The sequence below is a fragment of the Suricata suricatta genome, chromosome 3 (genome assembly GCF_006229205.1).
Source record: "Suricata suricatta isolate VVHF042 chromosome 3, meerkat_22Aug2017_6uvM2_HiC, whole genome shotgun sequence".
In the NCBI taxonomy this organism is placed as follows: Eukaryota; Metazoa; Chordata; class Mammalia; order Carnivora; family Herpestidae; genus Suricata; species Suricata suricatta.
Genome location: NC_043702.1, coordinates 160,143,736 through 160,163,367, shown reverse-complemented (window position 1 = coordinate 160,163,367; position 19,632 = coordinate 160,143,736). Strand labels below are relative to the sequence as shown.

At 35.8% G+C, this 19,632-nt stretch overlaps 1 protein-coding gene across 1 annotated transcript in view; it reads left to right on the top strand.

The window, feature by feature from the left end:
* The window catches only part of USH2A (usherin), a 697,677-nt gene that overhangs the window by 565,958 nt on the left and 112,087 nt on the right, over nucleotides 1–19,632 (top strand). Inside the window, exons 57-58 of the mRNA XM_029933401.1 lie at nucleotides 4,310–4,493; nucleotides 5,946–6,103. Coding sequence (XP_029789261.1) covers nucleotides 4,310–4,493; nucleotides 5,946–6,103 — 342 coding nt within the window. The remainder of the gene's footprint in view (nucleotides 1–4,309; nucleotides 4,494–5,945; nucleotides 6,104–19,632) is intronic.

The window sequence follows — 19,632 nt, the reverse complement described above, 5'->3', positions numbered from 1 at the left end:
TAGTTCAGACGCCTGTACCTGTTGTCATTAGCCTTCCTGCTTCTAGTGATTTCTCTTCTTCCTCATATTCCCATTCCAATTCTTTCCTCCCTTGTGCCAGAATAGACATACTTCACATTAGTCACCTCCATTAAATCTCATTTCCTTCCAGGAAAAAAAAAAACAAACTCCACATCTTAGTAAAGCAAAATGGATCCCTCAAACTTTAACCTCTGCCAATCGTAGAGTCTTTCTGTCTTCCCTACATGCCATCCAATGTACCAGTCATGCTGAGGTACTTGGAATTCTACCATACTTACCCATATTTCAAAGACTTTGTGTGGGTTTCCTTCACTTTTGATTTCTTTCAATACATTCTCACTCAGCTAACTCCCAGTTTTTCAAATTTTGGCTCACGTCTCCCCCCTTCTAGAATTCTCCTAGAACCATTTCTGCTTCCCCTCCATGCTCATATTACTCCCAATCTGTGTTGGAACCCTTCCTACATGTTCTGAAGCACTATACTTCCTTTTCTTACAGCATTTAGAAAACTGGATTATAAGTTTTTATTTGTTTATTCTTATTCACCATAATTCTGTGGGGTCCTTGAAGGGTAAAGACTTGTCTTTTTCCCCACATGCACAGTGCCCAACACTGAAAGTGACACAAAATTGAATGGAATGTTGGATCAATAAATTAACAAATAATAATAGTCTAGAAGTCAAGGTGTTCATGACATTAGCCAATTCTGAACAGGGTCCCTTCACTAGCTTCCAAAGGAAAGCCAATCCACAATAAATGTTGAGATTTTTGAATTGCAATGAAGATTTGTAGAGAAATGAGAAGTGGATAATATTGCATGGCACCCAAAAACAAATTTAAAACAAAACTAGTAGACCTGTTCCTTTTTCTGTTTGCTATGATTGCAAAAGACCTACCAAGATTTCCTTCTGACCTTTCCTTCTTATACCTCTCATGTGGTTTGCCTGCCCCCCACCTGCCTTCTAGATGATTCCTCTCATGACCACCCATTTCCTTTCCTTGAGTTTTCTCAACTCTGCCCTTCTATTATGGAGGATAATTTTTTTTTCTGATGCCACCTGAGACTCATGCTCACAGAAGGGGGCAGATTCTCTACTTTGGATTCATTAAAACATTTCATCAAAAGTGGGTCTTATTCTATCAAAGATTTCTGGCAACTGCTAAGATAATGGTGTCCCCGTGTCATTATACAAGTAAAACCATACCACTTAGTATTTTTTTACACATTTCAGTTTCCTCTTAGAAATAAAACCAATGGACACAGGGTTGTTACCAATACAACCAGAGCTTTCCCCAACTTGCACAAATATCAGACTCAATTTTTATTTAAAACATGAGGCAAACCCAAGATTTTGATTCATGTTATTTCATTAACTGTATAGCCACAGGATGCATTGACTGATTCAAAGTGAGAAATAAGCAAAAGACTTTCTAGCACCTTGGTAATTTTGTATACGCCCTTCAGGGTGAAAAAGATAGGACTACAGGAAGCAGATTATGAAGTAAACCTTATACTTTATCTCTTAAATCAATAAATTAATATCATGTTTGCATCAGAACTCTAGTTGATTGACTCATCTAGCAGCTGTTGGCAGAGAAACCCAGACATAAATGTATACTATGATTGGTGGATTTATCCAGGTATCTAAGAGGAAACTTTCAGAACAAAATGAACACTTTCTTCTCAGGAATAATTTGTTTCTCACAAAATTAGCAAATTTTGAGCCATTTTAAAATCTATCCTGATTCTTTCAGGATGTTGCTAAATAAACTGTGTATGAATGTCCTGGAAATTTTTCTTTTAAAAGTGTTGAAATCTTATCCCTTACTGGATAACTTGCACTAGAGATACAGTCCACCAAAAACAGTTGATTACAGGGAAACTAATATTGCACGACTTTTTAAAAGCTGAAGAAAAGAGTTACAGTGTCTATTCAGAGCATACCTAGATGACAACATGAAATGGTAGGATTGATCTTACTCATTGCCTAGGTTCTCCATGTATAGGGGTGCCTGGATGACTCAGTTGGTTAAGCCTCTGACTTCAGCTCAGGTCAGATCTCACGTTAGTGGGTTGGAGCCCTGCGTCGGGCTCTGTGCTGATGGCTAGCTCAGAGCCTGGAGGCTGCTTCGGTTCTGTGTCTCCTTCTCTCCCTGCCCCTCCGCCTCTCATGCTCTGTTTCTCTCTGTATCAAAAATAAATAAAACATTAATTTTTTTAAAAAAATGTGTTTGTACATATATAAGAGTGCTTGAATGTTTGACCTTGAATAGCAGTTATTTGTGTGTATATTTTAACTTTTGTGAGAAGAGCAAATTCCTTATAGGAACAAGCCATATATTACTCACATTTATATTCCCTAGAACTGCCTGCAATGCTTAACATAGTAATTTGCAGGATGTATTTCCAAAAACATTCATTTATTCAGTATCAGTTTGGCATTGTGCTACCTACCCCTAAATATACATTGACAAAAAATACAAAGAAGATTCTTTCCCTCATGAGTCTAACAATATTGACACAGGAGAAAGACTATGCATGTTAACAACATATAAATAATGATAATATCAAGAAAAAATGATTATGTGTTATAAGTGTTAAGAGGAAATAGAAAAAGACATAGGATAGAGAAGTTGTGATCACTTTAGAAAATGTTGAAGTTATAGTTAGGGAAGGTTGGTCAAATAAAATCTCCCCAATAAGAAGACAGTCACACAGGCCACTGAACTATGTGGATAAATTGCAAAAATGTCATGTTGTTGAGCCAAAGTGTTCCAAACAGAGGGATGGAAGAGCAAATCTCAGAGGTGAGCAAGAACTGGAGACAATCTGGGGGTAGAAAGGAATCTGGTGTGGTTGGACCCAGGTAGGCTAGAGCCAGAAAGAAATACAGGATTGTACAGCTTATCATAAGAAATTGGAATTATATGACTAATTTCAAAAGGGTTGTGTATTTTACAAGGATTACAATAACTTATGTACATACTTTATGCACTTTTGCAAAGATTACGATGAAATAGGGAAGGCCACGATTTGAAACATGGAGTCCAGTTTAGAGGCTATGATAGACGTTCATGAGAGAGAGAAACGTCAGAAGAGGGGGTGGTAAAGGTAGAGAGAACTATGTACATTTGAGGCAGAAACTGCAGAATTCAATGACACATTACATTTGGGAATGAAAACAGTGAGAGCTTTAAGAATAACATTTTGTGTGTTTTGACCAAGAAAATGAGTAGATGGACAAAATTAGGAGATAAACAGATCTTAACAGAAAAACCAAGAGTTCTGTTTTGGATGTTTTAATTTTTTCATACTCAATTAGTCATCCACATGGAGGTGTCAAGTTGACGGTTGGGTTCATGAGTCTGAAGCCAAGAGAGAATTTCAGTCTAGAGATACATATTTGGGAGTGTTCAACATAGAAAAGGTATTTAAAAACTGAGACTAAATAAAGATCCCCCAGAAAATGGGTGTTGGAAAAGAAGAAAGGGAGTAAGAACAAGGAAGAATAAAGGAGAGGAGAGGGCCTAGGTCTCTGAGGCACTACATAATTTTGAATTCCAGGAGGGGAAGAGGAGCCAGTAAATGAGAGAAATGAAAAAGAGCACAGCACATGGTGTCAGAGAGGCAAAGGCAATGTACGCTATTCATTGAATTTTATAATTCAGGTAAATACTATATTATGGTTACTTCTACATGTTCCACATAAGTAGGTATCAAAGTTTAAAATTCATGGATAGGAGCACCAGGGTGGCTCAGTCCCTTGAGTATCTGACTTCACCTCAGGTCATTATCTCACAGTTCATGGGTTCGATCCCCATGTTGGGCTCTGGGCTGACCACTAGCTCAGAGCTTGGAGCCTGGTTTGGTTTCTGTGTCTCTTTCTCTCTCTTCCCCTCCCCTATTCATGCTGTCTCTCAAAAATAAATAAAATGTAAAAAAAAATAATAATCAAATCAAATTAAATTAAGTTAAATTAAATTCCTGGATAATCTCTCAGGCCTTAATCAAACTCAGAGTAACAGACAAAACAGAGAAATTTTCACCACTTAATTGTCTGATACTCACTTTCTAAAGGCAGTTCACAAATAATCAAAGCATTGAAAAATATATTTATACCCAATTGTCTATTTTACCTCCAAAATATAGAAAATGTATTTTTTTGCTTTACCATGAAATTTTCCATCAACAAATAAAATTATCATAGTATGTGAGGTGATGGTATGACTTTTGATAAGGTGTATATTTTATTCTAACAATAAAACCTCATTGTGTTATTTTTTCCAGGAGTTTGGATGACACCGCGACACATTATCATCAATTCCACAACAGTGGAATTGTATTGGAGTCCTCCAGAAAAGCCCAATGGCCTCATTTCTCAATATCAATTGAGTCGTAACGGAAGCTTGGTTTTCCTGGGTGGCAAAGAGGAGCAGAAATTCACTGATAAAAACCTGGAGCCCAACAGCAGGTAAGCTAAAAGGAAATTTTACCAATCATATAACTAGAATTTTACATCTTTCAGGGTTGAAAAGTGTGCCTCTCTAAATGAAACAATATTCTTTTTGAGAGACAAGGGCACAGTGAGCAAGAGAGAGAGGGCGCAGTGAGCAAGGGGCTGAGAGAGAGAGAGAAAAAGCGAGAGAGAATCCCAGGAGGGGCAGAGAGAGAGAGAGAGAAGCAGTGCTCACCTGAAGCTGGCTCGGGTTTTACCCAAAGTGGGGCTCGTGCTCACCCGAAGCAGGGCTGGAGCTCCCCTGAACTGTGAGTCAATCTCATCTGATGTGGGACTTAAACTCACAAACTATGAGATCATGACCTGAGCCAACATCAGATGCTTAATGACTGAACCACCCAGGCACCCTCTAAATGAAACAACATTAAATTAACAGGTTAATTAATCTCCTCTATTATTAGCCATTTCATAGCCGATAGGATCTTTCAATTGATTTCAGATGTTGAAGATTCAAGTGCTAACTTATTACTTTAGCCTTCAGAGTACATGGCACTTTTTATTTATTTTTTTAAATTTATTTTTGAAAGAGAGCAATAAGGGGATGGGGGACAGAGAGAGAATCCCAAGCAGTCACCACACAGCACAGAGCCCAGTGTGGGCTTGAACTCACAAACTGTGAGATCATGACCTGAGCCAAAATCAAGAGTTGGACACTTAACTGACTGAGCTACATGACATTTTTTAAATATGTAAATAATATTTGATTTGACATAAAAGCACGAGAATTGTTAAGTATATAAAATACAACAGAATTAAAATTTTAAAATTATCAAATTATCATCAAAAACATGCATTCTTAAGCCAGCAATAAAAGAGATTTGAGGAGTTTTGTTTAATATCAACTACCTTTTCTTCTAGCATAATGTTTTCTCTGCCTGCTACACTATATAGAAGTATGAGTGGTTTTAGGGGAAAAAGTTCCACACATTTGCAATTCATTCCCATTCATCCCTCAGCAAAGACAAAATATAGCTTCGATCAACAGATGTTTTATTGCAGAGAGTAGAGATCAATTCAGTTTTATTGTGGAGAGTAGCAGATCAATTTAGAAACATCTCCCTATGAACATATTTCCCTGAACTCCAACCTATTTAAAAATGGGAGAGATTCATCTGAATCCTCCACAATCTAGTGGCATACTCCAGGGCTTTCCTGAAATCTTTATGAAAAGTTATTAATTACCAGAGGGTTAGAAATAACGTGGGAAGGGACAGAAATAATGGCAGTCTAGAGAGAATGATGTGTGTTCTGGAAAAACTATCAAGTCAATAGTGAAGTTTCTGGACAAAGAGCAGAGAATTTGCAATTTACCATTAATTTTGGATCAAGCAGTGGAGAGAAAAGCCAGAAATCACTGTTCAAGCCTCGTGTGCACTGCCTTGTCACAACCCTTTCTTTTTAATATAGATACGTTTATAAACTGGAAGTGGTAACTGGAGGTGGCAGCAGCCTGAGTGGTGATTACATCGTCCAAACACCTGCAGTCACACCAGAGGAAATCCAGCCTCCGTGTAACATCACAGTGATTGGGCCTTATTCCATATTTGTAGCTTGGACTCCACCAGGTAAATAAATAAAACGTGCACGCATGTGTGTGTGTGTGTGTGTGTGCACGTGTGCACACCCACATGTGCATGTATAGACATAAAAGATTTCAGAGAAAGTTCATTGGAGATTAGGATGAGTAATTGAGTAAACTAGAAGGAAATAATCTGTCTCTTGGGTAAATATAGGCAGAATATTACAAACCACATTGCTGAGTCTATACATGTATAAGTATATGCACCCATACATATAGATGCAGATGTGGACATGTAGATAAGGATATATAAATACCTAGATCTATACTTTTCTATCAAAGTAATACTTTCTTTCAAGTACTACAATCTGTCTTCTTATTTAAATGTATAGACAAGGTAAGTCATATAGATCTGAATGACCTCAAACAGTCATTCTACAGGACTTCCTAGATCAGATCATTGATGTTATATGATCTGGCATTTATTAGAGCAGTGAATAAGGAATTCAGAAAGACAACAGACTACTCTCTCCATGTCCCTCAGGTTGTAAGCAACTATGGTAGCTAAGTTTTGCCTCTCTAAGCTGTACAGCCTTCATGTGCCACTTAGTCACTAGTGACTTGCTTTTTTGGTTTAGTGCATTATTATATTGTGACATAAGCATCATCCTGAGGTACAAATCTGATTGCACTACTGTGGAGTAAGGAATAAAGTGAAATCTCTCTGCTCTGTCTTTTACCATAAGGAACATACGGAAATTTTGTTTCCGTACAATATAAAATGCATTAAGGTGTTAAATTCACTTCAAAATATTTGATTTTGTCTTTAATATCTTACCATTAGATAGAATTAACACAAATTTCTATTGTCTCCATCAGAATAAGTTTAGCCACAGTTCAACATACACTGGAAACAATTGGATAACAGCCATGTTGATTGTCAACAGATCCATTCCATAAAATAATTAGCAAAGATATATTTTTCATTTACTTGAACAATTATCTCTGTCAAAACAAAAGAATTAAACTGGAGTTTGGAAGAAAAACTTCCAAAGTCATTTTATGAGGCCAGCATTACCCTGATACTAAAACAAGGTGAAGGCACCATGAGAAAGAAAAATACAGGCCAAGATCTCTGATGACGGGTGATGCAAAAATCCTCAACAAAATGGTAGTGAACTGAATCCAACAATACATTAAAAAAAATCATTCACCACAATCAAGTGGGATTTATTCCTGGGTCAAAAGTGTGGTTCAATATTTATAAATCAATCACATCAATAAAGAAAGGATAAGAACTATTTGATCATTTCAATAGATGCAGAAAAAGCCTTTGACAAAGTACAACATCCATTCATGATAAAAACCCACAACAAAGTAAATTTAGAGGGAACATATCTCAACATAATAAAGACCATATATGAAAAACCCATAGCTAACATTTTCCTTAATTGAGAAAAACTGAGAACTTTTCACCTAAAGTCAGGAACAAGACGGAGATACTCACTCTCCCCACTTCTAGTCAACATAGTATCATAAGTCTTAGCATAGGAATCAGACAGCAAATAAATAAAATAAAATAAAAGGCATCCAAATTGTTAAAGAAGAAACGTTCACTATTTGCAGATGATATGATACTCTATATAGAAAATCCAAAAGATTCCACCAGGAAACTACCAGAACTGATAAATGAAGTCAGAAAGTTGCAGGATACAAAATGGATGTACAGAAATCTGTTGCATTTCTATACACCAATAGTGAAGCAACGAGAAATTGAGAAAACAATCTCTTTTGCAATTTCACCAAAAATAATATGATACCTAGGAATAAACCTAACCAAAGAGGTGAAAGACCTGTATTCTGAAAACTATAAAACACTAATAAAAAAATTTGAAGACAATATAAAGAAATGGAAAAATGTTACATGCTCATGGATTAGAAAAACAGTATTGTTAAAATGTCCATATTACCTAAAGTGATCTATATAGTCAATGCAATCCCTAATGAAATACCAACAGCATTTTTTACAGAAGTAGAAGAGACAATCCTAAAGTTTGTATGGAACTACCAAAGACTCTGAATAGCCAAAGTAATTTTGAAGGAAGGAAGGAAGGAAGGAAGAGAGAGAGAGAGAGAGAGAGAGAGAAGAAAATAGGGAAGGGAAGGGAAGGGAAGGGAAGGGAAGGGAAGGGAAGGGAAGGAAAATGGAGGCATCACAATTCCAGACTTTGTTATATTGGAAAGCTGTAGTAATCAAAACGATATGGTACTGGCACATAAATCAATAGAACAAGATAGAAACCCCAGAAAACACACACACACACACACACACACACACACACACACACACACACACACAATTACATGGTCAATTAATCATCAACAAAGCAGGAAAAAATAACCGTGGGAAAAACAATGTCTCCTCAACAAATGGTGTTGGGAAAACTGGACAGCAACATGCAAAAGAATTAAACTGGACCACTTTCTCACACCATACACAAAAATAAATTCAAGATGGGTTAAACACCTAACACCTAAATGTGAGCCTTAATATCATAAAAATCCTAGAAGAGAGCACAGGCAGTAATATGACATCAGCTGTAGCAACTTTTTTCTGGGTAGGTCCACTAAGGCAAGGGAAACAAAAACAAAAATAAACTATTGGGATTTCATCAAAATAAAACCTTCGGCACAGCAAAGGAAACAAAACTAAAAGGCAACCTGTAGAATGGGGGAAGATATTTGCAAATGGCATATCTAATAAAAGGTTAGTATCCAGAATATATAAAGATCTTACAAAACTCAACACCCAAAACACAAATATTCCACTTTAAAAAATGGGCAGAAGATATGAACAGACATTTCTCTAAAGAAGACAGACAGATGGCCAACAGACACATAAAAAAAATGCTTGTCAATACTTATCGTCAGGGAAATGCCAATCAAAAGTACAATGCACTTATCCCCTCACAAGTCAGAAGAGCTAAAATGAAAAACGCAAGAAACAACAGTTGTTGGTGCAGATGTGAGAAAGGCAAAGCGTCTTGCACTGTTGATGGGAATGCACACCGTGCAACCACTGTGGAAAACAGTTACAGAGATTCCTCAAAAAGTTAAAAATAGAACTACACTAAGATTCAGCAATTGCATTTCTAAATATTCACCCAAAGAATAAAAAATCATAATTCAAAGGAAGATATGCACCATGTTTCTAGCAGCATTATTTACAATTATTTATTTACAGTAACCAAGATATGGAAGCAGCCCAAATGTCCATCAGTCCATCAACTGATGAATAAAGAATGAATTTATATATAAATGGAATATTGTTCATCCATTAAAAAAGAATGAAATCTTACCATTTGCAGTGACATGGATGGAACTACAGTACAATGCTAAGTGAAATGTCAAAAAAAGACAAATACCATATGATCTCACTCATATGTAGAATTTAAGAAACAAAACAAATGAGCTAAGGGTAAAAAGAAAAGAGAGAGAGAGGGAGAGAGGGAGAGAGAGAAACCAGGAAACAGACTCTTAACTATAGAGAACAAACTGATGGTGACCAGACGGGGAGAAGTAGGGGATGGGTTAATAGGTGATGGGGATTCAGATCACTTGTGATGAGCACTGAGTGACATATGGAATTCTTGACTATATCATACACCTAAAACCAATATAATACTTTATGTTAGCTGATTGGAATTAAAATAAAAACTAAAACCAGGTAATATAGTCAAGAAAGTAATATACAGGCCTCATATATAAAATTGCAATTCTCATAAACCAAGATCCTTCTGATGTCCCAATCTAAGATCAAAAACAAAAGGGCTTTCATTTGGTCAAATTCACAAGAGAAAATTTATCAAGAGCTGTATAAGCAAAGAAAAATGTAAGCCTCACCAAGATATTAAATATAGATGATTCCATCCCGCTTTGTTTAAAAAAATAAATATACAACACATTATATTAAACAAAACAGAAAGAACAGTCACTAGTGCCAGCCTGTGACATAAAGTGCTATGCTCCTTATCTCAGTTTTAGGAACACAGATCTTCTTGAATTCTATTCTGAATTTTGGTGGAATATCTTCTGCTGTGGAAAATATACAATCTTGCACATCCCTTTACAGAATCAATTTCTCCGTGCGTGGAACAGCATTGCTGTCTCCCCATCATTTAGCATATTTCCCTTTGCCATCTTTACAATGCTGTGGTGCTTTTGTGCCGTGAAGTAAAATGAGGCAGAAAAGAGCCAATCTGAGACCGGATTTAGACTACTAACCAGAGATTTCTCAGACTCAGACCAGGGTCTTCTACAATCCAAATTCTCAAAGAACAGTAAGACAAAGTCCAAGATGATAAGCAAAATTAATGATTTCCTAGCCATGTGACCAGGAAGTTCCCTGGCTTATCAAATCACTTGTCATTTTAACATTGTTATACATGTAAATTGCCATCGTTAATCTGAGGACTTTACACTCTGTAAGGATTTGAAGACATCTTTCTTTTAAGACAACAGATGTGAGATGAAAGAGAAAACCAGGAGTCACTGCCCAATGGTTCTACCTGTGAGCTGGCTTCACACAAGTCAGTCATTCGCCCTGAGTCTCAATTCTGTGCATCTGTAAAGTGCAGATAGTGATAGCACCTACATTTGGGTTGTCCTAAAGATTCCAGGAGGTAATTTATGTAATTGGCCTATGCTAACTCTGTGTAATATTCTATAATTTCTTTGGGGGAAATTATTTTTGTCTCAATGATTTATTTTGAAAATGCATTTGCTCCAGCATGTGCTAGGTTCCAAGGCCGCTGTCTTCAAAATGATAAAACTGTGCACTGCAGGACTGTGTTTGTGAATTTTTAAGACTTCTTTCAAATTTCCTTACATTTTGTCGTTTTCTCCTTTGAGCTGAACATCACATTTTTATGCTTAGGGTATAATGTTTCCACTTAGAATTGTTGTGGAATAAAACACAACTTCTGCTTTTTTAATGTAACCTTAACTCTTGTCTACCTCAGGCTGTGTAGAAATTGTTCAGTCTAGTGCAGCCTAGGGGATATCATAGAAATGCTTCTCACACTAACTCTGACCATGTAACCAATGGTTAATAAATCTATAATATCCAGACCTGTCAATCTTTTAGTTTCAGATGCACAAAATCCATTACAGAAACCCTGTAATATATGGAAAGATTAAAATCTTAAATTAAACTTTTTTCCTGGTGCCTAGAAGGATTTTGAACTCAGTAAGCAGGCAGATGATTTTGACTTGTGTATAATCTACAGTTGATTTTACTGGAAATTACCTCATGCTGTGTTTTGATTTGGATAATAAAAACATTTTTCTGTTCCTGAAAAGCCACAAGTATATGTTTTAAACAGAAAGAAAACAAACCTGTTATAACCAGAGGTTGTTTATCTGCTCACAATCAAGAGCTTTCTGGGTATTTTCCAAAACCCACTGCCATAACTGATGATGTCATAAGCAAATCTGGAAAAAATGGGTCAAACATTCCATCCCTATAGTTCCCAAACCTGAATGAACATTAAATCACCTGGAAAACTTGTGCAAAGACCGGTTCTCAGCCTCAAGGGTACTGAATAAAAATCTCTGGGGATGGAGTTCAGAAATCTAGATTTTTTTTTAAGTTCCACTGATGATTTTGATGTGCTCCAAATGTAGTAATCATGAGTCATACACCAAGCAAAAGTGGTCAGTTACAATATTTCTTTGAAAACATGAAATCAAACCAGTTGAATGTCCAAACCCAAAAGGGTGATTCAATTTCCTGTTGTTGTTGTTGTTTACATGCATTTTGTTTTGTGGTCAGTGTGAATAGAATGACTTTACACAGGCAATTGCTGGGGGAAAAATATCTATGTGCCTGCTTGGCAACAGAAAGTTACCTAGGCAATTAAGAGGCCTTTCAGCTTATAAATTATTATTTCAATGGTATCTATAAATTAAGTCTTAATACATGTTTATAAATCTTGCTGGAAAAGGAAGTGAGGCTCTGGAATGTATGATAATATTCAGGGGAAACATTATTGGAATACTATTGACAAATATCATTTATATGCATAGTATCACTTGTTTATATTTGCCATTTGTTAAATTTCTGGTATATGCCAAACACTTTGATAAGCACTTTCCTTGCTTTACCTCAGTTAATACTCAGGCAGACTCCAGGTGACAAGTAATATCATTATCTCCATATTAAGGCAAGAAATTTGAATCTCAAAGAAGTGATATGATATACTCAAGGTTACACTGCAAAGCGAAGATTCAAATTCAGGTCTGTTCACTACTACTGCCTTGTGAGAGCAGTCTCTGCGTGTCTTTGGCTTAACTCTTAAATCCAAGTCAAACTTTTTATTTATTACCCAATGTCTTTCGGACTTGGGATACAGCAACTATGCTTTTTGAAACAGTAGCCCAGAGGACCAAGAAACAGAGCTAGATGTTAGTGAAAACCAAATGATTGTGGAAGAATGTTTTTGGTTAGGCATACCAAGATCAGAAGAATTCATTGTGGAAAATGGTGAGCCCCTAAAGGGAAAATATCTAGCTGACAATCGTTTCTCCTGTGGCATGAAGGAGCTAGTAATCAGAAGGCTTTGCCTATCAATCCAAGAGCCCAGAAGGAATAGACATGACTTAGCAAAGCCAGATTCCAAGTGCAGAAAGATTTTAATTAGGTGGGAGAGGAAGTCATTACTCAAATATCCACAAAAAGAATATCCGAATACTATTTTAAAGCCTTGGTAGACATTCTCTTACCTACCAGGTAAACCCTGGTTCCCTTTCGCTCATTATTACTCGATAAATGTCAATAGTAAGATTATCAAAATACTTCAGTTTCAATTTCTAGGAAATCAAGATTTCTACTCTTTGTGCATCATCCAAATCAGATGATGCACAAATAACGTATCTTTATAAAATGTTTGCTGAATTAATGAAAGAATAAAGTAGTGAATAAGCTTCTAATATTCGCCATTCAGGAAAGTATAAATCAATTTTGGACTTTCTGCTGCTTAAAATTAGTCAAACACTTGATTTCCTTTAGAAGCGTATCCCTCCGCAGCTACTCTCCCTTAAACACACACCCACATGCACAAATACATATTTGTATATTCATACATACACACACAAATACATATTTCTTCTTTAAAGACAAACAGTACACATACGCATGTTTTCCAAATACTGTATGTCATCTTATGGATATCTATCTTTTTCACTTATTTCTGAAAAGGAAATGCTGGTTTCTAGGTTGAACAGTTTCAACCATTTAATTTCTCCGGGGCCTTGGGCTAGTTGCACAGTGCCTCTGAACTTCAGGATTCTCAGCTAGGAGAGAAGCTTACCTTGTGCTGCTGCTATGCAAAGTCAGCGGGAGAGCTGGGTAAGCATTCAGTGGGCACTGCCAGATGCAGGTATGGTTATTCAAGCTACAGATGTCGGCCAGGCTTCTTCATTCCTAACCCTGCCTCTTCCCTCCTACCAGCTCCTAACCTCAGGTCAGGACTTGCACATTCCTCTGAAATAGAACAAAGGATAAAGGTTCAACTAATGGGTAAAAAAAATTCTAGAAAATGAAGAAGCATATATTTCATAGAGCATAAATGACTTACTCAGAATCAGAATAGAGAGAGATATTCCTACTGTTTCAGAAACCAAACACTCAAAAGTATCTAAACTCTGAAGATAATAATGAGTCTTTCTAATTTATCAAGGTGATGACTATATTTTGAACTATTCTAGCCCTTCATCATATTTTAATTAACAATGTCACCGCCTTCAACACACTTTTCTCACTAAAGATTGTGAGTTATTTGGGTTTAATGAATAATATCAAAATACTGGTTCATGTCCATTAACATTTATCTCTTAGTCCATTAAAGAAAAGAATTAGTAACAGTTCTTCTATGCAAAATCATGTCAATTAATATTTCTTAGAAATAAAAATATGTATTGGTTAGTAATAAAAATGCTTTTTATTAATAAAGTTTTATTTACAGGGTATTTAGCCATAATATGGTCTATCTCCAGCCAATGGCTATCTTGGTGGCCAGTTAGCTGATCAACTGCAGTGTATTAGATCAGTTATTATCCATTTAACATCAAAATAGTCATTAAGCCTTCTAAAAAATTTACATTGCATTAATTGGGATCATTCAACAATAAGAATTGTTTCAATTTTCTTTTAAGTGCAAAACCGAAGCTGAATTTCAGAAGAAGTAGAAAACTCATTTCAAAGATTTATGCTTTATTTAGGATGGTAATTAATCCATCTTTTTTCAGATATGTTGAAATATAATTGACAAATGAAATTATAATATATTTAAAAAGTGCAATGTGATGATTTGACAAATATACATTGTGAAAGGATTCCCACCATTGAGTTAATTAATGCAAACATCATCTCACATATTTATTTTTCACCTTTTTGGTGAGAAAACAAGTTCTATTCTCTTAGCAAATTTCAATTTTATAGTACTGTATTATCAACTATAGTTACCGTGTTATGCCTTAGATCCTCTAACCTTATTTATCTTAAAATTGAAAGTTTGTACTCTTTTACCAACTTCTCTCTATTTCTACCATCCTCCAGCCCCTGGAAACTGCCATTCTATTCTGTTTCTAGAAGTTTGAATTTTTTTTTAAGATTCCACACCTAAGTGGTATTATAAAGTTATTGTCATCTGGATATTTCACTTAGCATAATGCCTTCCAGCTTTATCCATATCATCACAAATGGCAGTATTTTCTTCTTTTTTAAGGCTGAATAATATTCCATTGTATATATATTACATTTTCTTTATCCATCTATCCATTTATGGGCACTTTGGTTGTTTCCATACCTTGTCTCTTGTGAATAATGTTGTGAATTGTGAATAATGAACAAGAAAGTATAGATATCCCTTTGAGAGAACGATCTCATTTCCTTTGGATATACACTCAGAAGTGGAATTTCTGGATCATATCAGTTCTATTTTTAATTTCTTGAGGAACCTCCTTACTGTTTTCCGTAGTAAACTGGAAATATGAGTTTGCATTCCTACTAACAATTTACAAACGTTCCTTTTACTTTGCAGCCTCACCAGTATTTGTTATCTCTTGTCTTTTTGATAATAGTCATTCTAACAGGTATGGGATGGTATCTCATTGTGGTTTTTGATTTGTATTTCCCTGATGATTAAGGATGTTGAGCAAATTTTCATGTTCCTGTTGGCCATTTGTCTGTCTTCATTAGAAAAAGTGTCTATTCATAGCCTTTCTCCATTTTTTAACTGGGTCATTTGTCTTTTGCTATTGAGTTGTATGAGTTCCATGTATATTTTAGATATTAGCCCCTAATTAGATAAATGACTTGCAAATAACTTCTCCCTTTCCAAAGGTTGACTTTTCCTTTTGTTGATGGTTTCCTTTGCTATGCAGAAGCCTTTTAGTTGACGTGTCACACTTGTCGAGTTTTTTATTTTGTTGCCTTTGCTTTTGTTTTTAATTAATTTCTTTCCTGAGTTCTAATATGTAGTAGACATTTTTCTAAGAGATTTTCGTGTATCTCATTTAATGCTTTAACAACCTAATATAGTGTATCCTATTGTTTTGCCCATCTTACTAATGAGAACAAGTCAATTTAGATATGGCTAAGTTATTTTTTCTAGGTTATTTAAAACAGAGGTATTAGAGCCAACCCACTATGGATCTGACTCCAAATTTTATAGTCAAAATCACTGTGCTATATTTGCTCACTATTTTTCTACATAAACTGTGCACAATGTAGGTAGCAAATGACTTTTCTCTAATTGATACTATGATCCAGTTAAAAAGCTAAAATGTAACTTTGCTATAAATAGAGCAAATATGAATAAGGACAAGTAATTCAAGAGCAGCCCATCCAGTAACCCAGTAGTATTGTTTTATTTGTAGTTTAAAACTCTATGAGATCCAATTCACTAGCCTTTAGGTGTATTGATTCATCTATTCATTTTAACGAACATAAAAACATTTGCTGAACCCCACTCAGGAGCAAGGCATAATGCTAGACACCCCGAGAGCTATAAAGAATGAGACAGTGTCCTGCCTGTCATGAACCCTACTACCTATTAGGGGAGAAAGAGCATAAAATGATAATTATTATATAAACTTAAGTAAAATTTCCATATACTTGGAATGGATGTATGTTTAAGAGAGTCTTGTTTCACTTCCACACTTCCAAAAGGGCATAACCAAAATATGCCAACCTATACAAGGAAGAATTTAGGCGGATTTGTTCAGAGCATTACATTAAGTGCAACCAGTGTTTTGAAGCAAACGCAGCTATCAAACCAAATTAATAGTTTTCCTCTTAGAATTGTTCCTGCTCCAGCTCCTTAAAAAAAGATTTTTAAAAAGGATTATTTGATTGACTTGTCCCATTGTAAAGTATGCACCTGCTGTGAAATGAAGCCATGGAGAAAAAAAAAGTTGAATAATTTAACTTTTTTATTTGTAAAGATAATCAGGGTTTTTCTGATTACATCTTAACTTCATAAATGTTAAATAACCTATCAGCATCTAGTTGTTGTAAATTATGAAAAGGAGCATTGCAAGGAATATTAACCAACGAAATCCTTGTTCTTTAGTGAACAAGAAAATGTGTTATGGCAGCTTGTCATTGTGCGACTGGTAACTTTGACACCAAATAACAAAACTGCCATTTGCACTTAGGGTAAATTGGTTCACTTGAGCTTCCTCTGCTCCTCTTGCTCTGACATAAATTTATGAACTCGGGAACTAACCAAGTCGTGTGGCTTCCCAGCTGACTTTAACAAATATGCCCATTTCATCTCATTTAGTCATCAGAATACCAGGGGGCTAGGTCGTTTCAGACTCATTGCAGATGGTACAGGGTGTGCAGAACACAGGAGGCTTTCGTGTCACAGTCCTGTAAATTATGACAGCGGAGGGGTCCTCTTTCCTAAACACATGTCAGTGTTTGACGTGCTCACAGCTTCAAGGAGCATTTTCTGTTTCAACACCTTATAGGTAGATGTAAAGGACATTTATTTCCAATTAACCAAGACATGAAAAATACAGTTTCCAGGCCCATGCCTTGACTAGCCATGTTTAAACCTAGATCAAGGTTATGTCTATATTTGAAATGTAGCAGCAGCGCAACTGTGTCCCTGACCCCCTAGGAGTTCTGTCCTTCTAAGCAGAGAAGTTACTGGAAGCAGACCAGTATGAATAGACCAAACACATATGTCAGATGAATTGAAGGGAAGAGTATTCTAAATTACTGCTAGAATTGAAAAATAAAATATCTTCCTAGGAATATAGGTTGATCATATCCAAGTATTCATAAATATTGTTTTAATGTTATTTACTTGAAAGAATGTGACATTTATTTGTAACTGGAATAAACACAATATAAAAGGTGAGTTCAGAGTGTTTGAGGGCCCATAAAACTTTAAGAATCACAGTTGGGGTTTCGTTTTGCATTTTGTTCCATTTGCAGGAATGTCCTAAAATGTTTTACATGTATTTTATAATTTAATCCTTATCACTTTTTATGAGATGGCTGTTAGTATCATCATTTTATAGACAAAGAGACCAGCATTCATAGAGATTAGGTAACTTACCAGAAACAAATAAGGGCAGAGGAGGGATTTGATCTGTCTGCCTCCATTCTGTGGTGTATGTGGTTCAACAAAAATGATGGAGTATTTTTCAAATGTGTGTTTGTCAAACTTTTCTATAAGATCCACCCTGGGAACAGAGAAGAAAGAATGAATATGCAAACCCAGGGGGTCTAGAAGCGGCCTAAAGCAGCTACACTAACCTTGCAATTTCTTCAAGTTCAAGGTCCTGCTTTTTATCTTAAAGACTCATACAGATTTGCCATGTATTCCAATGTGTTTGTCCTCATCCAAAAATTAGTGTGTTTTGTAATTTATCATTAGGGGAAATTTTTTTTACTAATCTCTTTGGCTAAAGAGTGATATGCTGTTATATTTTCAAGGTATTAGGTCGCTCTGGAGAAAGCTGACCCCAATAATAGGTTCAATGTCCAGGCAATTCTTTCTGTCTTCATTTTATTATAAATATGTGGATACAAAGAGCAACCATTTTCACAGACTATGTCAGGGTAACAATAAGGAGAAATGCCCAGCACATGAGGTAGAATACTGTGACATTCTAAATACTTGGATGGAAATTTCCATAAACATATCTTCCTGCTGTCACCCTGCAAACTAAGAAAGTCCCTGATCCACTCTTCAATCTCATTTACTACCTTGAACAACAATCTCCAAAGAACATTTTTAGTGGGGAAAAAAATCCTGATTACACTGTTCTTTATTTTACCTCTAACACAGTACATAGGTTTTCCTTCCCCATTAATGAACTGAGAGTCTCAAATGGTCCTTATAATCAACTTTCACCCAGCTCTCAAAGTTCATTTTAATTATAGCAGTCTTGTCGGGAGCAGAGAACACATTCCAGTTTTGGTCTACAGTTCAGAAGTAGGCCTCAAGAATCTTTCCTAACTAAGCCCATTATGTGTATTCAATATGCCATAAAAGAGAAAAAAATTTATTTAAATTTTCTAGCCATTAATCTTTGCCATCTTTTTCCTTCCTGGAAAAAAACAACACAGACGTGTCTATTACCTGAAATTCAGCAGAAATGTAGGCCAGCCAAATGTTTAACCCGGATCTATAGAAGATTACCCACGACGAATTCATTTTAAAACAATAGTGAATAATTAAAATTAAGTCGTGTTTTGGTTACATCATGACTAGGACTTGTACTTGTTCAACACACTGATTTTGTCAGCATAAACTTTTTCTTCTGTCACATGGTTAGCTCTGAGGTAACATTAGAGTTCAAACAACTGACTAGTAAAAGTCTAATCACTCTAACCCTATAATTTTCTAGCCTGGGTCTTTTTAGAAAGGGAAATCCATACCCAATTTTTGTGAACATGGAAGAGTGGGGTTCTGCTGATTTCTGTTGCCCAAGAAGGGGGAGCACGCATCTCCCAAATTTTACAGGTCAAACTGGTATTTCAGGAAGAGGTGCCATGTTGGTCCTTGTCTTGAAAAATACTTCAACAGAAGTCCACAAACATCCGGGGTATGTGTATTTCAGTTTGGGAAACTTGCCCTTCAGAACTTTAAATATTCACCTGTAATTTTGTTCCATTACTGGGGATTTCAATTTTCCAATGACTTTATTTTTCCCTGCCTCGAATCTGTGTCAAATACCAGTTCTTCCTGGCTCCCTGTGTTATCTCAAAATTATCCTCTCCTTTTCTCCCCAGTTGTCCTAATCCAAGTCTCCATTACCAAGAGAGCATAAATATAAAGAGATAAGCTTTGGCATCAGATGGTCCTGAGTTCAAGTGTGACAACCCCAATTAATCAATACGCAATCTGGAGCAAGTTGCTTAACTCTCCCAAGCCCTCGTTTTCTCATCTTTAAAAAAAAAAAAAGTAATATAGTTTACTTTACAATATTGTCCTGATGTTTCATTCATTCATTTATTCAATCAGTCAACCAGCATTTATTGAGCTGCAACTT